Source organism: Corvus kubaryi, unplaced genomic scaffold, assembly GCF_017639235.1.
Source record: "Corvus kubaryi isolate FWS band 111438036 unplaced genomic scaffold, C.kubaryi_AGA036_p1.0 split1-131, whole genome shotgun sequence".
In the NCBI taxonomy this organism is placed as follows: domain Eukaryota; kingdom Metazoa; phylum Chordata; class Aves; order Passeriformes; family Corvidae; genus Corvus; species Corvus kubaryi.
Window position 1 is genome coordinate 11791393 of NW_024582073.1, and position 27431 is coordinate 11818823.

Here is a 27431-nt window from a genome sequence, read left to right on the forward strand (position 1 = left end):
ATGGATAGACCAACAATTATCATCTAGTCCAACGAAAAGTTAAAGCGTGTTGCTAAGGGCATTGTACAAAGACCTCTTAAACTCCTAGAGGCCTGGGCATCCACCACCTCTCTAGGAAGCCTGATCCAGTGCTTTACTACACACTCAGTAAAGATATGCTTCCTAATGTCCAGTCTAAATCTCCCCTGGCATAGCTTTGAAACATTTGCATGCATCCTTGTCACTGGATCCTAGCAAGAGCTCAGCATCCCCTTTTCCACCTCCCCTCTGCAGGAAGCTGCAGAGAGAAATAACTTCACCTCTCAGCCTCCTTTTCTCGTAAAAATAGACATTAGGGCATGATCCAACAAAGAAGAGAATCAGGTGATCTGCAAGATCTTATCTGTAGTTACTACTACACATCTTTTCGTGGTAGATTTGGTTAGGACAGGTAGAAAGGAAAAGCTTTTATCTCTATGTTAGTTTTTGCTCTGAAGTTTTAAGTTTCAGTTCTCTAAACAAATAGGTAAAAAAACCTTATAAATTATTTTTTATAGATGTCTCAATTTGATATTAGTGGTTTGCATGACATTTTGCTGTGAGTCAGGAGCCACCATGCAGTGATATAAATATTTCTCCTGCAGCATATCCTGCTGTTTTATTTCTGTACCCCTGCAAGGCTAATAAGCTACATGATATATTATCATCATGAGGTGAGGCTAACACTCACAAGAGACCAAAGTATTTTGCCATTTATTATACTCAAAGCCAAATCATTTCCTTCACTATTAGCATAATTAACTATTGCCTACAAAATCCTTTATAGAACAAGGAAAAAACGTCCAAAGGATTTCCAAACCTACAAAGCTGTCAGATGTAACTACAAATTAAAAAAAAAACATTGGTTTTCCAGAGAAGAAAGATACATTAAAATAAATGGAATTTGCCCTTCACGTATTTTTCATATAATATTAAAAAAAAGAAAAAAAATTAGAAGTAATTATACAATGTAAAGTTAACTGTGACAATTATGGTATTTCTCAAAAAAACAATCCACATTTTGAGTAAAACCCTATAAGAGAGAGATAAAAAAAAAGAAAGGAGTGGAAAGTCTTAAATCCTCAAGAGTATGCATATTCAAGAAAGCTATTAAAAAATATTCTGTATGCTATTATTGTCTGAAATATGAAAATTCTATGTATGAAATTTTTTCATACATAGAATTCAGTTCTGGATAAATGAATTAGTTCAATCATCTGTGACTAAACCAAAATTCCTGTATTTTTTTTTTTTCAGGAAAAATCCAAAAGCCCCCCATATGCACCCCCAAAAAACCTACCACCCCACTGAAACTACCCCCCAACCAAAAAACCAAAAAAAACCCAACAAAATTTTAGAATGATGATGTCTTCTAAGAATTCAGGTTTCTTGTAATGAAATTTTTTGTTGTTTCTTGTTTTTCTTTCTTTTTTTTTTTTTTTTTTTTTTGACTACCTCTACAGAAGGACTGAAAACTACCACCTTGAGCATAAGAAAATCTTGTAAGGAAGCATTTTATATACATAAAAATGTAGAAAAGTAAGTGAGATTTCATCTTCATGAAAACAGTTGTAATTCTGTCACCAAGGTTGTGATAAGAACTCCCATAAATAATTATATAATGATAGGTTTATGGTAAAGACACACTGGGAAAGATGTGTGTATGATCTTCTGGAAGTAGAGCACTATGTATCACTCAAGGAAAACAGACTAGTCTAATTCTGGAGAAAGAAGCATTAGAAAAACTTTGCAGCACAGATGAAAGTATTTATGTGCTTGAAATAAATAAAATCCATTTTCTTCTAAAAAACTGCATTAAGGAAGCATTTAATGCATTTTTCTTCTATTTTGGATTATGATTATTCTTAGATAGCTGAACTTAACCTTTGAATGAATGTAAAAAAATAATTTAAAATGCTAGATTTATGACACTTTAAAATGTAAAAAGAAGCATAATTCTAACATAAATATAAAATGCCCTTTTCATCCTCTCCAGCTAAAGAATCTCATTTATTATAATTAACATGGGAATGTTACTTTTGTTGAAGTCATTGTCACATTAGTGGTTATATTGTTGTCACATAATCATCTGCTGCAAGTTTTTTATTTCTTATGACAAATATAAAAGTTAAGTGATATAGCTATGTTGGCTAATATGTTTCTGGAAGGTATGCAGAAGACAGAGTATCTTTGAACTTATTAAAACCCAAACTGAAATCAAAGTCTGCTTTTCTGAAGCACAAAGAGGCATCTTCACTAATACACATCTTCACTAAAGGCACGGCTTTTTGCTTTGAACTCCAACATTATCAGTGCATAATCTACCACTTTACCAATAAGCTTAAAAATATATTTTTTAAACATCTAGAGGGATGGTTTAACATTGTCTTAATTACAGTATTAGCTATTTATTCACGTGTAAGAAAAGGGTAGTTTTTCCTTAAGCCTTAAATGTATTAAAACATTTATCCAAATAACCTTCATTATGTTGCTAGCAATATTACTCCTACAGATTACACTAGAGGTAAGTTATTGCTCAACAGGTTGTTTTTACCCAAGCACCTAAATTACAAACATTTCTCCAAATTCTGGAAACTACTCCATTGCATGAAATTTCAGTCAAGCTTAAGAAAGGAAAGGCCTTTCGGAAATGTTGCTGGAGTAGTGGAAGCTCTGTAAACTTCTTCCCTCCTGCTCCAGATACTAAATGTACTTTTTACCAATAAAGAACTTCCCGTTGGGGGGGTGGAAAAAACAGCGAGGCTTGGAAAGGGTGAGAGCAATTCTGTTGGAATTAAGCATTGCCAATCAACTTTTAAAATCAACAGGATATTAATGTAAAGCTTAGCTTATTTAATACAGTTCTCTCAACTCTGAGAAAAAATATTTATTTTGGAAAATGAATGTATTGATCCATATCAAACCTCTATATCTCCTTTTTCTTCACATTTAATATTTTTCTCCCTTCGTTGACAAATTATGTGCTTGCAAATCACCATGAATATAGAGATTTTTCAGAAGATGTGAATAGTCTGAGTAAAGGTTGAGCTTAATCAAACTAAAACTTGGAAGTAATTTGAAATTGGCAATTATCAGCAGCTTTCCCTTTAGGAAGCTCACTGATCTTTACAAAGAATTTCCTATTCATTTTATGAAATGTATTTTGCATGTTTCATAAAGAATTTTTTTTCGTTTTTTCATACTGGCTGTGGCAGAGCTGAAAGCAGAACCTAGACCCTCCGTCTCCCAATATCTATTCCCAATCATGCTGTGAAATGAATTCCTAAGTTGGACTCAAAATTGGAAACAGCTTATTTCTTGCTGGCACAGCAAAATGCTTCTCCTGCAAAGATTGCTATTTGGCTACCTGATTTGCTGATTAATCACTGACATTTGAACATAGGTGTCATTTTATTTACTCGTAAATAGTTGTCCAACTTTTGATTTTTTTAAACCTATGATTTGGTCCTGTTATTTCAGAAGCATTTCTGGTTTTATTCTCTCATTCACCCAAGGAAGGGTCTTTTCAAGACAGTTCTGCTAACATGACAAAAATAGTTCTCTCTATTTAGCTATAGCAGTAAATGCAAAGATTTCAAAGACTCTTCAAGTTTAGATTTCAGAGAGTAAAAAATAAACCAAAACTTTCATGAAAACTCTTACCTACTAGAAAATTGAGGAAAACCTAAATAAATAGGTCTCTATGTGCTTTTCTTAAAGATAATTTTATAAGTATCTTAGGGAATCAGAGCTTGAAAGGCACATACATTTGCATATTTTTCCAGATGTTTCATGTCACAAAACATCACAACTCTCACTAAGGTCAGCAGCATTTAGTATAACGCTAAAAGAGAAAATGTCACATTATTTTGTAACTGACTGTATACATAAGAAAGACTGAATTTAAAAATATAAGGAGTCTTTTTCCATAATCATATGACATTATTTTATAGCAAAAAATCTAATTATAATTATCTTTATTAATCATTACAACTAACCACATATTTTTATTCTCTGCTTCCCAGGGGAGTCTCTTGTTGCACACACAAAAGTACCAGCTTGTCCAATTTTAATATTTTTGCTAAAGTCACACCTCTAGAAGTTATGAGAAAGTCATACACAAAAACCCTTCCTTCAGGGGTTATGAATGAAGCACAAAAACAAGGAAAATAGACATGAAAATATGTGAAGTTAAATAAAAAATATCATAAGTTTGTATATGTTTATATATCGTTTTGAGGTCAATCAAATGTCTGATTTTCTTATGGGGGCTTTCAATTAATTCTGACAGTAATATTCTATTGTATATGTGAGCATCTCGAGACTTGTAGGATTTAGACGATGTGTTCAAGCATACAGTATTTGGTCCAAAGTGTCTGTAATCCAATAAGCATAAAATGTAACATGTTTAGGTATTTGCTACAATTCTACACCCCTACTGATAGCATTAGTTACAATCTTGTCATTTGAAACCCATAAAAAATGTTTTTTCTGATTGAATGGATACTAGCAGTGTTTTCGTGATATCTCAGTATAAAATGCCAGTTAAGTGAAGAGCATTTGTAAAATACAGAGCCTTAAGGATGGAACTATATTTAGCTGTTTATAATGGTTGTAAATCCCTTCTTTACACAGTTATAGTAATGTGAATGAAGTTTTAATCTATTTCCTTATAGCAGAATCTCAGAAATAGTGCATGCTTATATATTTTATCCCTTTTGTGGAGTATAGTTCCTGTGGAAAAAGAATTGGCTATTGTAGCATCGTGCTGAAGAAATTTTAGTCCTGTGTGAGGTATGGAAAGGCAAGAATAACTCAAATTTAGACTGTCTAAATGAGTTTATTGTTTAATTGCTGTAACGTGATAATCCCTTTGGAATTACTGGTGAAAAAGATGATGCAAGAAAATCCCAGAATGTCCTCTCAGTGCTCAAGACTTTTTGAGATTTGGACACCAAATTATGAAGCAGAACACAGAGACTCTTTCCTCTCCAAGATTATGTCAGTGAACATAGAATAAAAGTCAACAAACATTTTAAAAGGCGCTTTTAATGGAATTTCTTCATGTTCAATTGCTCTTTCAAGACTTGTTTGGAAACCATATTGTATACACTTATGTGTATATATATGTGAATTTCTATAATTGGAAATGATGGGATTACTTTTTGAAGAGGTAATCAAGGCACTGGAAAATTCACTGAACAAGAGGATTTCAAGAAATATTTGTGAGAGAAAATAGTGAATCAATATGGTAAAATTTTTGAAAAATATTTATTTCAGCCAGAGATCAGAATTGATTGAAAATCTAGAGAGTAGAAAAACCAATTTGTTTATTTCTTTCTGTTTTCCACCCTTTCTTGACAAAGAACAACTAACATTATTTTCAGCTAATAGAGCGCAAGCACTCCTGAGTTCCAACACTAGAAAGTACCATTACTTTCCAGGAGGAAACAGTAAGCATTCCACATTGTAGTATTACTAAAACACTTTTTTGCATTGAGGTGATCCGAACTTGTTCACAAAACAATATTTAAAATTAGATTAGTATAAGTGCTAAGAAATATAGGAACCAATTATTCTTTGAAGCTTATGCCCTAACTAGTGTCCTTCACTACAATTATATGTGAAACGGTTTTAATCCACTGCTGAGGTTCAACCCTATGTGGATTTTCTCTTTCCACATAAACCTAATGCTTCTGGGAAGTGCCAGGTTGTGAGTAGACAGAACACTCTTTCCAGTGTTAGCTGTTAGCCAGCCCAAAAAGTAGCCCTTGGCAGCCATTGCCATTCAAAGACTAATGGACTTTGTATCAGATCCTTTTTCCTTAGCTGTTCTTTGCTCTCCTCTTTCGTTAGCTGACAGTCTCAGCAGGATGCTAGTTAATGCTTGTGGGGGCATGAGCATCTCTCCAGTAGGCAATATTCTTGAAGCGCTAGCTCATTTTATACAAGCCAGTTAACTGTCACCTGAGAGTAATGACTTTCTATAACTACTGAACTGAACTTGATTCAATTTTTTTACTATTTATCTTCACAGTAATAAACAAATTTGTCTTGTCAGTGCAGTGTTTTTGCTTAAACCCTTCTGAAAAAGAGCTTTCTAAAAGTCTGTTACATGTGACAGGAAATACAACAGTACTAGACAGAGGGGAGAGGTGGTAGAGAGAATATTTTAGTTTTGTAAGTTCCTTAAGTTCCTTAATTAACATAACATGCTTGATACTATTTATCAAGAAATTTCAGGATAACATCTTTCTTTATGTTTTGGAAAAGTTTTTCCACTTAAAATTCATAGCATGAACAACAGCATGTGGGACTCTACCTGGTAAAACCTAAAGGCAATTTTTTCCTTTTGAAGAGAAAAGCAAGAGAAAAATATTCACTTATCTGAACCTTTGAGGGCATCTTGGGTTTTTCAGCATTTTCTCATTATTATTTGTGAGATTAGATCTGATTGTGTCTCAAGTTTCCATATCTATGCTCCTGGCAAGTGAGCTATGCCTCTAAGCAACATCCTTTTTTAGGAACAGTGTGCTGTGGCAGTATAGAGCCTGTCCTCTGTATAGTCATTTATAAAATCTAGGATGTATTCCTCTTTGACTCTCACAACTATTTTGTTTCATCATGCTCTGTCCGTGAGCTAGCTTCTTATGCCACTGTATTTCTCAAAGTTTAATTCTGCAGATATGACCATTTCCAGTATAGGAAGAAACAATGGGTGGGAAAAACCAATTCTATTCATGCCCTTTGCACACTGCTGTTGAGTCCCTCATATTGGATAAAAAAACCATAAAGACATTTTGGTGTAATTTAAATTTGATTTTTTTTTCCTATCAACCTTTCCCCTCCACCCTTGGTGTCATCCAGGTAGAGAACTATGGGCAGAATATATTATTTTAGAACTTCTTACAAAAAACACAAAAGATAACCTGGTGTCAAGGTTCTGAAATCCTGTTTTTCTTACAGCTTTTCTCAGGCCTATGCTAATTGCTAAAATATGAGAGGGCTATCCAGAGCACGCTGAGAGTAGAACCAAAGTCCATGCTGTTTCTCTCCTCTGCCACTTCATTGTACTTCTGTACAACACCACATTGGAAAGAGGGTTTCAGGAAGGACGTGAGTCATCCAGGCAGATTCCGTGACTCTTGAATCATACTGTGTAGGTTCCTTGCATATTGTCAAATGGATCAATCACCATTTTTTTAGTTCTCCAGGGTTGCTTAAGTTTTTTCTTATATGCTTTACATGCCATTACAAAGTTTATTTCATCATGCTAGTACAAGCTTTCAATAAGCATGAAAACACATAATTAAGAAGGAGGTCTCATTTTAACTACCTTTGCCTACCCATTTTTTACCAAAAATAATTTAACTGAATAATAAAACTGCATTAAATACAGTATATTAATCATGCTGTGGGGCATTGAATCGGACATCCTCAAACACAACTAGAATACTTAGATTTCTCGTATTTTAAAAATCAACATATGTAATAATGTTACTCATGTTTACTCCTCTTTTGTCCACTTAACCCCCCATAGCCTTAGAAACTACTAGAAACCTAGGAAAAAAACAAAGTTAACTCTTTTATTACTGTCTCACATACTTGAATAATGGCTGTGTATGAGACAGCTAGAACACGCACATTTCCAGATCTGTCACATCTACTGGTATATTACAATAATCCCCATATTATTATTGCAATACATAACAGACTATGAAAAGAATGCTGGGATAAATTATCTAATTCATTAGCAGGGAATGATGGCCACTATTAATAGAATTAGACATTGCAAGATGTTAATAAAATAACATACAATACATATATAAGTTTATCTCTCAAATACTTTGTTAAAGAAAACTAATAGGCTTCTATTCTCCACTTAGAGCATAGAAGTTTCTGTTATTGAATAACAACAGTAGAACGTAAAATTACATCAATTGTAATAATTACATCTTTGCCTTCTCTTCGTAATAAAATTTGCAATGTCATATTCCACGGATAATATTACTTTAATATCTCATGATAATGTGAATATCATTGCACTGCCTCAAAAAGAGACAGATTCTCCTCTTCAAAGATGATATGAATTAATTGTGAGCAGAACAACTACATGAGAAAACCACTGACTGTGCAGCTGAAATAATTTAAAGATAGTAAGACAGCAGGACACAAATACCGCACACTTTTTGAATTAAAGAGATTTAATTTAAAAAGCCTTTTCCCAGAATTATCTCTACGGACACTACTGGTCTTTATAGCACTATTAAAATTTCAGAAAAAACAGAAAAGTCCTTGGATCAAGAAAATAAATCTCCCATGAACCCTGGGGGAGAAAAGTAACACTTTTGTGGGAGATAGTCCTATGGCTTGTTTACATGCGATTTTAGATAGGATACACTTCAATTTTCTTCCCTTTCTGATGAAATAATACAGATTGCTTAGTAAAAGAACAAATGACTCTGCAGGCATCATTAGGGTTGATTCATTCCTTAGATACAGCTAAAAACCAGGTTAAAACAAGCAAGTTGAAGAAGCTCGTACGGGCATGTTAGATTGCAAGAGAGCACACAACCATCAATATAAATTATCAGTACAGTTCTTTCTTCACTGCATTTACATTTTACTTTTCCTATTATCCAAACAGAAGTTTACATTTCTGTCTTAATTTCAGCTATTTTACATGTTAGAAAAAAGTCCAGATTTGAATTATCCACCAAAATAATCTTTTTTTTATTTATTCATTGAGAGATGTGTTTGTTTTTTCTTGAAAGCCATATAAGAATGGACAGCCCTTTTAAACATGAATGGCAATTTATCTACAATAAGAGATTTGAAACCAATATTAATAGAATTTATTACTCTAGTCTACAGAAAAAGAAAACAAACCACCTTATAAAATAGGTATTACTAAAATATATTTTTTACATAATAAATGCTGACTTTTCTTTTGCTTTTATCTGTGCACAAAAATTATATTGGAGCATAAAACCCCTCCTTATTTGGTAGTGGGGTTTTTTTCTTATTGCTGTTCCTTTCCCAAAACAAGCCAAAAAGCCCTGAAATATCATTTTAAGTTAGTGTACAAAAATTTGAAGCAATTTCTTAAAAATTCTAATGTATGTCTTCTTCGAGCATATGACATGATTTTTTGTCTACTTATCCAAGGTATTTGAGTTGGCATTCACATTGAATGCTGTGTTGCTGTTGAGGCAAAAAAAGCAATATAGGTGATACTGTAGTAATATTCAGAAATGGTTAAATGCCTGAATTCATATTATCCTTGGATTTAAATCCTCTTGTCATCATAGAAATTGTTCCATTTCTCTGAAAATCAGTTATAAAATATAAATATAAAATAGAACTCTCAGAACTGCAAATGACATATCAAACTGGGGCTTCTAATTCCTTTAAATACCTTTCTGTAGATTTTGGCATACTAACTTTACATTAATATTTGTGAAATACATAAGAGATGCACACGCTTCCCTTCAATCTTTGGGGTTTAAACCTTTTAAAATAATAACTCAGTAAAGGACTTCAAATACAACAGAAAATTTTAGTATGAGTACAAAGCAACACATTCTCTTAAAAAATCCCTGTCTACTGTTCCCTAACAGGCTAGGAAGTTCATTTTTCCTTTGTCCAATCCAAGACTAATGGGACACACAATCACTTTAATCACTTTCCTCATTGGGGAAAAGAGATATTAATAGTTGCATGCAATGGAAACTGGACAAATTTGAGTATGTAAATCCATAAAGATTACTAAATCCACATTACAGGGCTCAGGGAATCAGAATTCCCAACTGTTGATGTATAGAAAGCTACTTGGAAAACAAATCAGTTTATCTGCCCTGTTGTACTTTCCCCTGAGCATCTTATTTTGGCCACCAGATGATCTTTGCTCTGACCCTATACATTACCTGGATCTCCCATATATATGGGATACATAAAAAATTCTGAAGAAGCCTTCTGTAGAAGGCTGGCACACAGGAATCCAGCCACAAAAACGAACCTTTCCAGATTATTGTTGGACCTGAAGAACTAAATTATGTAGCAACTAGGTAAGCACACTTCCTTTTATAACTTTGAATTTACACATCAGCAGATTAAAAAAAAATTTCCTTCAAGAAATCTTTTTGAGTTGCTTAAATAAGATACAGGCTGAAAACATGTAAAATTGAAGTTTTGGATGCAAAAAGAAATGCAAGACTGATTCCTTTTATATGTTCTGTGTTTTGCACAGTGAGCTTTACAGTTTACAAATCTCTATTAAAAATTACATGATTTTAAAAAGAAGCAAAAAAAGAAGTGACCTCATTTAGAAGCGAAAATGCAACTTGTGAAACTAGTTATAAATTAATAACTCAGGGCAATACCTGTCTGTTCTCTGGCCTCGTACTCCACTTTTACTCAAACTGTTCATGTAACAAGAGTAGTTAAAATAAAAATTTTTGTTTATGACATAGATGGGCACCTGCTGGCTTAATACACTTGAGATTTGAATTTGTTTCCCTATTTTTAAAATCAGATCTTTGTGAATGTCATGATTCCTTTAGGTTCAACTCTGTGGCCAATTAGACATGCTCATATTCCTTCAGTCCAAGTACCCCATTTTGAAAATACAGTCAGAATTTTGTTCTGAATTAATAATTTGTATGTAATAATTTTAAAAATGGACCCAATGAAATTATACAGTTTATTCTCTTAATTTTATCAGTAGGTTTTGGGCTTATTTTTTGTCTATAGGAAAAGCTACTGATTCTAAAACATCATACCCAACACGTAAAGATTTGTGACAAAGACAGTTGTAAGATTATGTGTTTTATAAAGATAATAAGGTATCAACATTTTCTGCAATGTATATTAAATAAAAAATAAACAGAAGAGTAGTTGAGAACCAGCAGTAACGGGAAAAGTATTTTCCACTGAAATTAAGAGGAAATACCCATATAAAGGACTTGTTTTGGACCTTCATCATCCTTGAAGATTTGAAGGGATAGAAAGATCTAATGTTGTCCAGGAAACTGAAGAAGCTTACATTAAATACAGCCAACTGGGAAATACAGTATGCTGAAAGAACTCCTTGGAACAGAGGAAAAATAAATTTCCGTTGAATCTTCACATCAGATTTTTTTCAGGAAAGAGCCTGCCTTGGATGCAAAGGTTGCTAAATATTCCATTCATAAACCAGATGTCTGTTCTTCCTTGAGTTTGTAAATTTTGGAATGCATTTTGCCTTCCCATCTACATTCAGGACTGCAACAGTATCAAAGGGAGTTCTGCAATCTGCATCAGTGGGAGGCTGCCTGAGCTAGCAGCTGGCACGGAAGACTTGGACAAAAGCCTAACTTCCCTAAGTCAGTTGCAAAACCTTCATCAAACTGGAAGTTGATGTTCAAATTCTTACTTTTTGAGGGGTGCACAAAGTTTGGATCAATTCATAGCATGACAGGGGACATACTGCTTTACTTTCTGATCATTTCGTTCTCCACTTGTCAGTTTAGTATGTTCGTTCATATCCACCTCAGCAAAATGATTTGAAATTCATAGAGGCAGGTTATATAACTGCAACTGCCTAGATCTCATGAGTATTTGCAGTGAGAACTGACTCACTGAGATTTGCACATGTGTGCACACCCACATGCTCATACAAACCCTTCCCTTACTGCATCATCCTAACAGACACAACTGCAGGTATGGTTCTTTAAAAATACAAAGTCTTCCTCCATTTTAAAATTATTGGTCAAAAATTGATGGAATGTAAACATGGAGTTCCTTTTTTAAAGGGTAATAAAAGAAACCAAAGTTTTAGTACATGGCATTTCAAGTTATCTTTATCAATAGGCTGTTTTTAACAGTGGTGAACAGCTATTGCTGTATATACTTTCTTTTTAAGAGCAGGATACTGAAATCAGGAGTGGAGGAAGAAATCCTATAATATGATTTTTTAGAAAAGAGGCATATGTTATTCAGTCTGCAGCACAAAAGAAGCTAGAACAAATACAATGGGAAAGCAATAGAGAGAACACCAAGAGTCATACAATGCTATTCAGAAAATCAGAAAAGTGCTGAATAATTTGTTTTGCTACCAATGTGTGGAGGCTGATTTCCAGTACAGAAATATTCATTCCTTTGATTCCAGCAGATCCAAGCATATGTTCTCTGAGCAGTTAAAATCCTGATCAAGTGTAAAACAATTCACAGCAATACTCAGGTACACTTCATTAATAGAACACAGAAGTTGTTATTTATCTGGACAGTCAAGGAAAATAGAGAAGGTATAAAAAATACTATTCTGGTGTCTTCAATGAGAGCTACTTCTGATCATATTTGGCATATATTTGGGGCTTTACTTTACACTGTGCATTTGAAGTACAATGTAAACATAGAACAGTAGTTAATATACAGTAAACCTTAGTGCAATGACATAAAATGGACAACTGAAAATAATTTCTCAACTTTGTGTGATAAATTATTGGCTTAATAAAGTAAATTTATATGTAAAATATATATATCAGCACTAGGAATTTAACACATAATATATTTCCCTCATTTCTATTACAAGTATATGTATATAACACTTCAAAATACAAGTAATTTTTAAAGAACAGGCACAATATAATTTTAAAACTTAAAGTATTAATGTGCATATAGGTTATCAAACCTATTCCTCTTTTTTTATTCCTAGTTTTGTTGAAAAAACTCACTAGACATATAGGGTAAGGTCAGCTAAAGGAACACAGTAAAATATTAGAAATGAAAAAAATCAAGAAGAAAAGCAGCCAGTGTACCTCCCAGACAGGTTCCCTGCCTTACATAAGACTACCTAGTGCATCAGGGATTCCTGCACAGCTTGTCTTCTGTCTTACAAGCTGGGTTTTTTTTTTCCTCTTATAAAATGTCTTTTCACAGATCTTATCAGAATTCTGTTTTCTCAAAAAAACTTTGTTCAAGATATAATTCATCACTGAATATGTATGTGTTCAGTGTTAAACATTACCCGTGTATGTTGCTAGTGTTAAAGAATCCAAAATTCATTGTGTGCCTAATTATAAGTTAAGATTTATCAGAAACAAATATAGGAATTCTTATGTGTTTGTATTATATAATAATTTTTGCAGCACTTTCTTGTATTTTGAGTTCATGCATGCAGGGTGACATTTAAGAAAAAGTAGATGCAGCAGCCATGACAGAATAAAAAAGAAACCAACCAAAAAAAAAGAACTGTTACTGAATAATCACTGCATTGTAAACCTTTACTGACTCAGCCTCTCAGATGGACTACTTACATCAACATTTTCTGGACACAATTTTAAAAACAAAATTACTCTCATGCAATTTTCAGGCCTGAATTCAAGAGAACAGAACATTTGAAAATAATGGGAACTACGAAAATGCAGTCATTCTCTGAAATAAATCAGTGAGTGTCTGTTTGCCATGTTTGCAATAAGGACAGTTAAGTCTTCAAGAACATTAAGCCATGTTATTTGCACTGCAAAAAGCTAAAAGAAAATAGATTCTGTAAACACGGGTTCTCTAAATTAATGGATTCTTTTTTTCACACTTTGGTCCGGAGAACAGATTAAGAATCTATTTCACAATTAAAAGTGAGAGAATGGTCTTACAGATAAAACTAATTACATTTATTAATTGTCAAAATTCACTTTGCATTTTTAAGTCATCATTTCCTACATTATGAACTCCTTCTCTATACTGATGGTGGAACTTTGACACTTGCAATCTAAATCTGAAATTGTAATTGAAAACAGAGCATATTATCAGACTGTATGAACCAATGTAACGCACTTCTCTTCCTTGCCTTTTACTTCTTCATGTGTCAGTCAGAGAGTAATTTATCTCTTGATTTCTTTGTGGGAGTCAAGTAACTGAATCACAAAAGTTCTGAGCTCCTTTTTAAGCTCTGCTCCTTACTTTATCTGTGACTTCAGACATGTCACTTAATCTTTCTTTACTCCATTTCCCTCTGCAAAAATGGAAGCTGTAAACCATTCCCTTATTTTCCTTCTTTCACAGAGATGAATACTCTTCTCCAACCCTATTTGATATTGAAACATGGGCTAACTTAAAATTCTCTGCTTGCAGATCAAAGTCATGTTCATGTAGACGTACCTGAGCTAGCTTTAAGGCAGGTATCTCAGGTGTGGCAAACGGTCTAATTAGGCCTGCATGGAAACAAATCTCTAGGGAGGATCATACAAGCCATAATCTACAGTGCTGCAGTTTCACCACTATATGTACCTAGCTAAATGAAACAAAAATTAAAACTGATTAAGCTACTACATGCATAAATAAATAGTAGGTATGCAGAAATCAGGGGGTAGGGAGAAGGAATTTAATGAAATATTTCTGAGAGCTGCAAGAAACATGAGAGAGACCTAATAGAACTAGGTGAAGGGTAATGAAACAGAGCCATGAAAGCTCTGTTTAGAGATCATATCTGTAATTAATAACATAGGAATTAGTGTGAGAAGGCTGTCTTCAAATTGTGAGAATACATCTCCAGCTATCCCTACCTTCGCCAGAAGAAATAGAGCCTAGGAAGATTTAGAATTCAGAGGAAAGGTAAATTATAAGGAAACATAACAATCCATACTATTTAAAAAGTTACATGGAATGCTTCCATGCTCTTTCTCATAATGAAATAAAGGAATAGTCACTAAAACAGTTAAATGAGAGTCAGAAAGCCGAACCTGAAACAATTTTGGTAGCCTTCAGAGGATTTCGCTGTTGAAAGACATCCTCCAGGCCAGTAACTTGGCTTGTGATAAATTAGTGGATTTTTAGTACAACTACTATTGTTATTATGATTTAGAAAATCACATTCTGAATATTAACTGTTAGGGTCAGGAGGAGAGGTAATTCTGGAAGCTTCTGTCACAGGGGTTTTTAAAATTTTCTTCTGAGATGTGGTATTAGGCATAGTCAGAATGAGAAAGCTATGACAAAAGACCAGGAAACTAATTTACCATGGTAATCTATTTGCCCTTGATATACAAATATGAATGTAATGAAAATGTTCTTCAGAAAATTATTGTACAATTTACATTAACACAGTACCATTCTAATAGCAAAATCAGAGAAGGCTGCATATATGAGCAGAATTTCCTTGTAAGGAAAGCTCCAAGGGCAGGGGATAAATTAACTCAGAAGTTACTTTTGGTTCTGCAGATTTTACTAATTAACAAGATCTTTGCATACTGAATTTTCACAGTCAATCTGCTAACATTTCTTTTTTTCTTTATTTTTTTTCCTCCCGCATCTGACACCACAGCTAATCAGCAGAATAAAACTTCAATCTACATCTGACAGTCATGTAGGCTGGTAGGCAATGTACCGCATATTCTAAGAAAATGAACCCCCTTACCCCTTTTTTTCCCATATTCCAGTGTTTTATTCTCAACTGAGAAAATGTAAAGAAGGTCTTAACAGCAAATAGAAAGTTGAATTTTCTATTTACTCGACCTGTGAACTGAACCTTCTTAAATTTGCCTTAACGGTAAAGATTACTTGTTTGCCTTAGTCATCTAGGTTTGAAAAAAATTAAGGAAATGCATCAGAAGGTTTCATCTACTGTGCTGAAGATTATTATTTCAAATTCTAAAATTAAGGAAATCCAAAGCAATTAATTATAACTGCATTGTTTCACACCAACTGAAATTAGACGGTAAATATTTGAAGTAAAGATTAATAGCCAAGATCACTTCCAAAATGCTGTTTCCATGGAAAATCTACATGAAAATACAGTATAAATCCTGATTAAAACCTAACCAAGCCAAACACTGCAGATTACCTAGATTCCAATTAAATGTGACAAATGAACACTTGACAGACTTCAATTCCAATTCTATTTCTGTCAGAATGGTCCATTAATATTGAAGACTACATTATCAGAATTTGACCAATACAATTGTGCTTAAAATAGTTAATATACAAGTGGACTTAAGAGTCATATTACAGAAAACTCTCACTCAAATATCAGGTATTACATATATGAAGGAAAAAAGTACATTCCATCCTGTTCCATCATTATTTATAGATTAATGTTAACAGAAATTTCTGGAGGCAGATCACATGCCAGTGTTGAAATCTTGCTTTTAAAATGTGACAGGAAAATCCAAAGGCCTCTAGAGTATAATTTTCATCACAACATCACCCACCTTTTAAAGGTTTCAGTTCAAGGTTTTATAAAGGAGGAGGAAATCTTGATTATTCTATGCATGTCTTACCATGCAAAATTTTTTACTGGAGATTATTTTTTTCATTCACTTTAATTCACCATGAACTAACGTATTTATCTATGTTTCTATTTATTAATTATAGAATACTATTTTCAAAACCAAATCCAAGAAATTCATCCTACCAAATACAAAATAAAATATTTTCAAAAAACAAAATCATCTAAAATATTTTAGTTATTAGAATGCAATTCCAGTTTTTGCATCAATACAAAAACTTTAATTATTTTGCTTTAATTTATGACACTGCTCAAGCACTCTTCATTTTCAATTACACTTCAGTTAGTGTGATCTACTTTTTCATTGGCTATCGAGTGCATTAAAAATTACATCCATTTGTTAATCTACAGTTTCTCCAGCTTGGATCAGGCATATCCCATGTTAAAATATTTTCTGAACTCAGAATTTCATGTCTACAAATCTTCTACCTTGCTGCATGTCCAAAGTAATTGACAAATTGTTTAATTTTATTTTCCTAACTACAAAATCTCACTACAAAATAGACAATAAAATAATCAGCTCAATTTAGGTACAAATTCTATAAGCTTTTTTTATGAAATTTTTTCCAGTAACATCATTATCACTTTATACCCCTACCCCATCCCCAGAAAAATGAAATGTAAACAAATATATTAATATAAACAACCAAGGAGAATGTATAAAAGCAAACATATAAACATACGTAATCTAATATATCTTTAGATGGATAATACTATCTTCCTTTTTAGTCAATTTTTTTTGCTATTGGGATATATACTTTAAGCATATGTAGACTGCTGTGGCCATTCTTTAGTAATAGATACTAGATTTGGAAATATCTTACCGTGTAAAATAACATCGTTTTAATGGTTTGACTTGTCTCTTTCAGATAAGACAAAACCCCAAGAACAATTCAGTATTGAAAAACTAAAACATGCACTTAGCCACACTAATCAATTCATTCTATAACGAAAAAATACACCACCCTTCTTGCATGTACCCACCTATTACAGTGGAATTAGAAACCCCATTATTTATTTGGTTATCAAAAATCTGTACACTTTGATGTGTATTAATTTATTTTGTTGTTCCTGGGCAAATGAACATACAATGCAGTCAGTCTCTGACTTCAAGTCCAAGAACTGGAGAACAGTGAAGTATTCATGTTTTATAAAATATGTTTCAAAAAGAATAGGTCTTTTTGGTTTTTTAATCTCAAATAGTTTTAGATAGAAAGAAAAGCAGAACCTAATCTGAGACTCATATTAATATTTTTTGGTTTTTAATAGTAGGAGAATTACTGTGGAATAAATAAGTATTTAGCATTTTCCCCTTTTACATAAATGGACCCTGAATTTAAATGAGATGTTGTAAAACTACTGAACAAAATAAAGTGTGAAGAAAAGGAAAGTAATGTTCTATTCTAAATAATGAAGAATGGACTTGACATTGGGTTTTATTTTGAAAACAGTCTATACAACATTTTTGGGGAAAAGAGAATTCTCTAGAGTGGGGTTTTAAGATGCTATTTTCTTTTCCTGATGCTATATATATTACATTCAGGGAAATTTCCTAAGTAGTTTTTGAATCAAAAATGGTAGGAAATGAGAATACATGTCCTTTATGGTCTTTTATCTAAAATGAAAAGTATGTAATTTTATTCAATTGCCATTTCCCCAGACCTCTACTGATATTTTTTTTCAGTGTTTTAACTACTTCTACAGTATAGATTTTAAGTCATATAAAGAAAAGAAAGTGCTGTTTTAATTAGTGGTGTTATGTTCCATTATTTTGTATACCTGCATTTTAACAAACTTTAAAATCAAATCATTACAATTTTAATTATTTATATATTTATTTATATTTTTGGACTGACCTTTCAAAAGTCTACTTAGTATCACTTGCTAGTGAGATTATGTGTGTGAATGTTGTGTTTGCCCCTACCATTTTCCATATGCTCTGCCTCACCAACACTGCCATCCGGCGTAGTCCTTTCGTAGTTGTCCTCTGGGAGTGGAAGGGCACCCAGTCTTGGCCCTGATGAACTCTTACTGCTTGGTGTTTCTGACTCCTCCAGACCGCTGTCATAGCAACTCTGCAATGACCCTTGATGCGGGTCCTGAGGCTGACTCACAACAGAAAACGTCACTCTACGAAACGGCTGCAAGAGAAAAGATTCTGAATGTCACTGGAAAGTACAGTCTTTGAACAACTGATTCTCAAAACATGACTTAAGCAAACTAATATTTTAACATTTACCAGTTAAACAATTTTGTCTACATTAAAGCAAATAGAAAGTACAGTTCTTACACAAAAGGCCACTGGACAGAATATGCATGGAATTTTACTGCAATACATGGTCCAGAACCTTCACGCAGTTTATCATAGTCTCCTTTCAAATGGCTACATGGGCTATGAAAGCTGGCTATAATTATTCATAAATTTTTTACACTTTCTCTATCAATCAGTTGTAATAAGTTGATCAGATTTAATATCAGACTGCATAAAGGTACTTGACAGTGTGTGTGCATGTATGTGTCAGATCGTGTGGGTGAGTAAATAAGCTCACCCGTAAACTATGTTGTGGGTATTATGAACATAGCAACACAGCCATAAGACTTCTATAAAATCACTTCCTGTGTTTCTGAAAGGTAGTTAACATGAGAAAGGGGGGAGAGGGGGAGGACGGAGGGTGGAAGAGAAAAATAAGAAGGGGACAAAAAAGTCTCTTAGGTCCTTTGCCATAAAAGTCAGCGCCTGGAGACAGGGTGTGTTGCCAGCTGACTTAATAAAGCCTTTAAAGTACCGTGAGCACAGCTGACACAACACGCTTCCACAGGGACTGTACAAACATGGATTGTTAGAGATTTGTATTCATTCAAAATGACAGATATTACTGTTGCTCTGGAAGCCTACATGCTGAACCCTGGCACCAATGAGAATCCCAGGAAGTGGGAGAGTCAATCCTTCACATTTCAGGGGACACTGAGGGCATGCAGGATTGTCAGTCAGTAGGGGATTCTCCTAGGATTTGAACTACACTCAAGCAGCAATGATACATTTAAAATATTTTAATGATACATTTGTAATAACTTGCTGTCACAAGGTTAGAAAACCACAGAAAAATGTCTGGTGTTCTAGCAAGCACCTTCTGAAACAAACACCAATAGGTCCATTTTATAAGACACTATGCAAATTTTCCCGTGTTTAAAATTTTCCAGTGTCTAACAGCACTGTCCTTTGGATTCAGATGTGTTTCAACCACAATGTTAGGATGAGACATAGGCATACATCACTCCCACTGGCGACTGTAGTCACCATAGGATGGAAATATATATGCAGGCCAGATGGGAGAAAACAGCAACTGCAACCACACACACAGGCTCTGCAGAACAGAAGTCTACATCAGGTTTACAAGTAGAGGGGTAGGTGGAGTTTCATTTTGAGGGTACAAAATTCTTCTGAGGGTACAAAATTTTGAAGATATAAAGGTATTTAGTGCTGATGGTAGACAGGTTGGACAACAAATATAATTCTGAACCTTCCTGTCACAAGTAGATAAAAAGTTTAAACAGGTAACTGCTACCAGAAATACTTTACTGTAACTGTTTGATGGACTGAAACTTCATGCTGTAATCTGTAGCTATACATCAGTTACTACTTCGTTGTGGGCCAATGACACAGAATGTAAATTTCAGCGATTTGAGTTCACCTAGACCATCCCCTAGGCTATTCCTGAATATCAAACTATTCTGGCAGTCATATTTGCACCAATGGAGATGAGACCGAGGTCCCTTGGCATCTACACACATCAAATTCACAAAGTCGAATTAGGGTTCCTTACCGGCTCGACCCCAAATTTCCTATAGCAGAGTCTCAGATGTCCCAGTCTTTAAAATAAAATGCAATAACCATATAAATCTTGACGCAATAACCATATAAAAAAGTAACAATTTGAGCTGGTACCTCTGAGGAGGGGCTTCAAACAGAGGAAACTCTGGGCTCTTATACTCTGATAGTCTAAGTGCATGAAAGTCTTGGGCTCTTCAGCTTCTGCCATATCACTGAGTGTCTGGTCACCTGGATGGGTGCAGGTCCCCATGCCCTTTATTATGCTAAGGCTTAGCTATCTGTGGCCTCTTGCCTTGTGCTCCCAGCACCCAGAGCTCCCACTGCAGCTGCTCACCAAGCTACCTGTGCTGACTGTATTCCTCAACACCAGAAGGACTTTGCATCATCTACAGTTCCTGCAAGAACAGTGATGTAATTTAAAATGGAAATTAGAAAAAAAAAAAATTCATCAAATATTTGGAACTTTATGTTCCATTTCTTATTGATTTTTTGGAAAGCAGTCTCAACTAGATCATAAGAACAGAACACCTGTTTATCACATCTGTAGCTACCACAAGAATCATAGCAAAGTTACTTAAAATAAGTTTTGGAACAAGCTATAAAAGATTTAGGAGCATTCTGTTCATCTTCCCATATTCTTTTAAAGCTATATTCCTTACCTAGTTGGCATATAGGGAAGAGATGTGACAGATGCAAAGTTGAGCTGTTATATAGCTGGGGCTGAAAATTCCCTGAGAACATCACTACATATCCTCAAAACTAAAAGAAATGTTATGTACTTTTACTAAGTTATTAAGAATAGCTTTTAAACAGATCTGGGTGCTACTCTTGCTTTTTTCTTAAGTGCTGTACTGAATGAGAATTATCTAACACAAAACTAACACACAGAGTATTCAGTTGAGTAGAACCAATTCAGTCCTTTCCACAGAATATCAATGAGAATGACATAATGATGATAAAATTCTTTCTGAAAGAATGATGTGCATGTTAATCATAATTGTGCATGATTTATTGCACTTCTACTTTTAGTAAAACCATCACAATTCTGACCTTTCTATTGCATTACTTCTGAGAACCAGACCTTCTCAGGCAAATGTGTTGCAAATTTTGAATGCATCCTGCCTCATGGAATAATATCATGGCCTATCCTTTTCCAAAAAAAGAAATAGACTTGGATCATAATATATGTTTGTTATCTGCATAATTAGAAACACTCCATGTAATTAATATAAAGAATTATAAGACCAAAAAAAATTAAATATCTGTATTGCAGTTGACTTTCCCTTTCCCACACGTCATCATCTCTGATACACAAATTACCATATTCTTTAGACAGTTTAATATGGAAAAACATTTGTCAGAGCAGAACTATCAGTTATAAAAGATACTGAGTTTTTATATACTTTGCATATTTGGGCTAAATTAATTCTAGAACCTAAATTTTACACCCAAAAAACTAGGACATCTTAGAGATAAAGTTGATGAAAACACAGCAGTATGGGAGTTCTATAAAATGCATCTGAAAAAACCCTGTAATGCATGTGCATGTTACTGTTCATGAAACTCATAATACTCCTTTAATTGTTACTAGTAAGAGCATTTAAGTTAAATGAGTTTAAATCTCTGTGAACTAAGTTATAAGCACCAGAATACTAATACATAATAAATACTACTTATGCATCAGTTACTACGAGTACAATAAGCTCCCCCCCAAAACCAAGGACTTTCTTCATATACTCTAATGTTCATTTATATCCAAATCTGCAAAAAACAGTTAGGTTTCACATAAAACTCCATATTGATGAGACAAAAAAGAGGGAAAGGTGATAAATACCAGGATTAATATTTACAAAAAGTTATAGGTAAAATGCTGGTTTTCTTATGCACTTATAGCCATGCCAAAATAAAGATAATAATCTGCATTTTAACAAGCAAAAACAGACTACATATTAAATTTTGTTCTACCATTTATAAAATTACATCAGTAATTTCTCAGAAAAATGGACAGGAGAAATTTCCAAGTGCTGACAAATTAAGACGCCTACCCATGAGTGGAGAGGGTTATGTTTAGCTTTATTAATTTTCAATGCACAGCATTAACACAGCTGCATCTGCCACCAGTATGAATCAACATGGTAGAGCTACTTTTACCCAAATAAGTCCACTAGCTGTTCAATTTGTCCATCACAGAAAAAAAGCAACCTTAATCTTTTATTAGTCCTTTGGTAGGGGTAGCCCTTACAATATTCAGGTTTAGTAAGAAGACGGTAGGTTTGATAATTTTCACCCTCTGAAAACTGGTATCATATTTTCTGAGAACAGCATAGGGAGTCATTCCTAATTATATCTGATCTTGGAGATTAACAGATCACAGAGAAAAGATACACCTTTTCATTATACCTCAATAATCACTGCTTCTTCCTTGTTTCAACTGTACTTCTTAAATGGGATAGTTTATTTTCCAATCATCCATAGGAAAAAAACCACTGCAATTCCAAAGACACATACTTCCTGCTATCTGTAGTAATTGAGCCCTATTAACTTATTCTATGGTACAGTGTTTATCTTAACCTGTGTTAAATAAGTCATCCTTATCCAAGCTGGAAACTAAAACTGTATTTTTAATACATGAAGAATCCTAGTTTTGGAGCTTGACATTAGGGACAGAGTTTGGATAGACTTGGTGAATGGCAATATATCCATATAGCTCCACAAGACTTAATTGTGACACTTTTTCACCATTATGAGATATTTCTTTCATATCTTGATGTTTGAAGTTTTGCACTATATTTCCTGGTATTTCACACTGCTCATGGATTATAATCTTTCATGGTTTCTGTATATCAGTTGCTATCAACATTATAAACATTGTCTGTTCAAAAATGTCGGTGCATTTGAACTACAGTAGTGTGGTGGCAGAGTAAATCCTTTTTACATTTAATTGTTCAGAGAGCTAAGCTTGCAACCATCAACCAGTTCTCAGCCAGTTGCTTCACAACTTATTCTGTGTACAAAGTGAACACACTAAAGAATAACTCTCTTAATTACTTAACACTTGGATAAAAATAGTAAGACTTCCTGGCCTTCCTGCGGTCACAATACCTACATCTCAAAACCATAAGGACTGAAAACATTATAATCAAATGTAAAATGCAATTTAAGATGCAACTTAGTGACATTGCTAAAGAATATGAGTTACATTTGGTTTTGTCCATGCTTGGAAGAAAGGGGTTCAGAGCACATGGCAGAGGCAAGTGTCTTGGGGAGGGGGAGGGGAAGCTCAGAACAGGCAGCAACAACTTAGTATGTAGAGAAACATTAAAAAATTAGCCTAAACTGAGAACCAAGCTAAAGCAATCTATACTCTTTCAAGTATTTCTACCGGTTTGTTCATCATTATCTTGGACATTACTCAAACCCCTGGAACATTAGGAACTAGGGTTCTTATTTTTCCCTGACTCTCAAATCAAATGACTTTCCACTTCAACGACGTATGGTATCCTGGGGTATTTGCAGGAATTTAAGGTGGCCTAAGAGCTAGCTGGAGATTGTCTAGTCCAACTCTCCTGCTCTAAGTAGAGTCGGATAGAGCACTTTGCCCAGGGAGATGATCATTCAGGTTTTAGTATCTTCAAGAATGGAGACTCCATGGCCTTTCTGAGCAACCTATTCCAGTCTTGAAACTCTAATGATAAAGGAGGTTTCCCTTAAGTTTCAATGGAATTTCTGTATTTTCTGTTTGTACCAAAGCGTGAAAAGCAATGGTGATGAGTCGGGCCTAAATAATATAATTCCTGTTAGCTTCAGAAAGTCAGTCAACATCAAGCTGCTTGTAAGACTAATACAATGACTCTGAGATGTGTATAGGGTAGATCTGAAAAATAGGCAGAAGAGATGCATCAACTGATCACATAAATTCAAAGTGTTTCTTTAGCACTTGAATTTTGATACAACATGTCATTATCCTTTTCTTTCTATTCATTCCTAATTGCTGGAAGCTTGTTGGAAGACAAACAAAATATTAATGAATGATTCCTATTCTGCATGAACAGTTTCAACCCACACAACTCTTTTTCCTATTCAAATCACATATTTCTACTGTTCTAAACTTCTGTCATTGCAGTTAATATAAAATTGACAGGAAATTAAATTAAACAGGCATTATTTTTTCAATGAGAAGACTGAAACACCTGAGATTAGTACTAGAGCAGCAGGCTAAAAGAGGAAAAAGATGCTGATAAGGAAAATGATGGGTTGGGGATTTTTTATATTTAGCAAAATGTAGTGACAATTGTAACTTTCAACAGGACTTGAATAAAATTTAAAAAAATATTTTTATATTACAGCTCTGCAACAGACAGCACCTGTGACAAACAGTAATTAGCTTAGCTATCTGGCAAGAATTCTAGATACAAGAGAAGGACTCTCCATAATTATTTTCATTTATTTTGGTTTCACTTTTATTAATTTTACTTGCTGTAGTGGTCTTCCGGTCTTGTACCAGAAGCGTATTTTGTTTGTTCTGTATAAATTTGAAATACACATCCATTAATATCTATTTGTTTAAGCCCAAGGCCACATTTTAAGATTTGCTATTCAGGGATAATATTTCATAATTCATTTTGCATTACAGGCATAATAGTGTAACATTCAAACATACTTTATGCCTTTTAAGTTTAGTGCTTTTCTCAAATATATTTTGTTTCCTCTTATCCAAACTTCCTTTCTGAATCAAAATAAGGACTTCTGAGCAGGCCAAAATTATTTTTATTCCCCATGCATTAAATAAATTCCTAATAATTCTTGTCTCTGTTATAACTAAGCAAATAAAAGGCCTTCCTTTATTTCAGTGAATATCACCAAAGAACCAATAGCACGAAGAACATCTCTTACTCAAAGATGCTCTCAAAGATACAACACTCTTTCATGATAGAATCTTTTTATTTAGAAAAATTGGAATTTAGAAGGCTTGTAGGCCCATATTCTCAGTATATCATCAGAGCCCTTGCTAGCTATTGAAATGTGAGCATAAAGAAACCAAGAATAAATGAGAATCTGCATCAGAGATGGTAAAAAAAAAATTGCAATAATATTTTAGTTCACCTAAGTTATGGACTCAGAAATTAATCTCCTTATCATCCCCAAATTTGTACTTTGCTATCTTTGGAAGGAGTACCATGAAGCAAGTACATTGGACCATTTGCAGCAAATTCCAAAGAAGGAAATGGTCCAAAAGCCTCCATAGACAGCTTGAACTAGAAGGAGCTCAGTTCACAGTATCAGACAAGCTAGTCCACAGTAAATCTCCACAGAATGCATATAGTATGAATATAATTCTTAGAGCCCACTGTTTCACCATGCAAATCAATTCCTCTTGTGCCATTCTATTTGCTATTGTAGACAGAGACAATTTTTAAAAAATTGCTTTCTCTTTGTTTTGTCTCCCTGCACAAAGAGAGGCTTTTCTGCAAAGGGAACTTCGCCAGAATGCTACTGAAATCACAGATACAAATAGCTAAAGCATATATGAACCTTTCAAAATATGAAGCCTTAGTATTAGCAAATCACTGATGCACAAGTAAGGTCTTCTAAGTAATGTAAAATATTCCTGCTGCTGAGATGAAATATTTTGGATAAATCTAGAATACACCACGATGTTTTGTATAGAAATGGTTAGCTAAAAATGAAGAAAACTGACCATCTGAAAAGTTTTGAACTATTAATTCATACATTAAATCAAAGTAGAAGTCTTTGTGTCTTAAGTTTCGCCTATGAGCTGTCATTGTTAAAAAGGTTAACTATTAATATTATTGAGAATATTTTGGTTTTAGTTACTGTTCACAAGTCTCTAGCCCAATATGAATGTAAAAATCACAGCATCAAATTTTAGGAAAATTCAGCAATAACTCCTGGAAGAATAAGATCAAATTCTAAATGTATATGAATGTATAAATAAGGCTTTTCAAGTTTAATAGGGAAGATATACAAATATACTCAATACAGATACAAAGATTCATTAATTTTCTGAGTGATCAGATATAAGGATTTTTGCACTGGTCACCAAAATTGTATTGATGATGACATATTTTCCAAAATCTGCAGTTGAAATGTTTTCCAAAATTAGGTATCAATATATCAATTCATCAATATTTTGCATTATTTTTATCTACAATTCCTCAATGTTTGTTTACTGTTTATTCATCTAAGTTGTCCAAATTTTTCTTTAAACTTAAATGTCTTAAATTTAAAGGCATAGTGATTTTTTAAGGATTGACAGATTTTCTATAAACTGGACAACATAAGATCAGGAATAAATTCTCTGATAGTCAACTACACTTCTCTACAAAAATCAAAAGACAGAACTCTAGAACTCTATCTTATCTTGGAAGATGTTTAATAGAATGGAAATATTCTTCACTAAATATCGAGGAATTTAAATTAGCTACATAATTTGAGATCACTCAAGTCAGATAAATTCAATCTTGATGAACACTGTAGCTATGCAAGTTATAGTAATAAACATGCCACAGGCTCAAAATACAAGGCTTTGAAAGGGAAAATAATTAATTTTATTCAGAAATTTGATATTTGGAAAAGTACTATAGATTGTGCTATATAGCAGAAAAAAGAAGACTTGAATGAACGTAAAAATACAGTTTGTTCCATTATTTCGTTTAAGTCAGGGTTACATACACTTTCATTACGACAACTAGATTATCGGAAAAAGTATATTTGAATGAGGTAATTGAAGAAGAAACTGATAAAAGTTAGTCACAGACAAAACAATAGATGAGGTTCATGTCCAGAACTACACTCCAAACATGTTTATCTATACAGCCGCCTTATATAATTAAAACTCCTTCCAAAGATGTGGGGCTATTTGTTAATGTACTTATTTTTTCATATATTACATAGAAAAAACACTTTTAAAGTGTTGCATTACTGTAAAAATAGAATATGCATTTTCTTCTGTTGTAGGAAAATGTTTGAAGTTCAATGGGTATTTCAAAAAACTAATTAAAAGGAGACATTTATGTGATAGCAAGCTAATTGTTGTAAAAATAATCAAAATACGCAAAAGGAAAATATATATATTATTTTTAATTAATAAATTAAAAACCTACTGATATGTAGCTATTTCTGGCTATTTTCTGTTATGGCCATCTAGAACACCATGACTGTTGCTGTAGGTTAAAAGTTACTCTGTAATTGTCAGTGATAGTATTCACAGCAAATTGCTTAAAACTACTGAAATGGGAAACTATTACTTTACACTTCACTCAACATGTTAGTAACTACTTGAGAATATAGTTAACAAAC

The 27431-nt window shown here is 33.6% G+C and overlaps 1 protein-coding gene across 9 annotated transcripts in view; it reads right to left on the reverse strand.

Moving 5' to 3' along the window:
• Positions 1-27431, reverse strand: part of PCDH7 (protocadherin 7) — a 274422-nt gene that overhangs the window by 128424 nt on the left and 118567 nt on the right. For 4 of the 9 annotated variants that reach the window (XM_042053683.1, XM_042053682.1, XM_042053687.1 and 1 more), the window contains one exon: positions 18204-18420. The exons of 1 other annotated variant lie outside the window; for it this stretch is intronic. In XM_042053683.1, the coding sequence (XP_041909617.1) occupies positions 18204-18420 (217 nt within the window). The remainder of the gene's footprint in view (positions 1-18203; positions 18421-27431) is intronic. 4 more of the 9 variants (XM_042053689.1, XM_042053690.1, XM_042053686.1 and 1 more) reach the window with 2 other exon arrangements.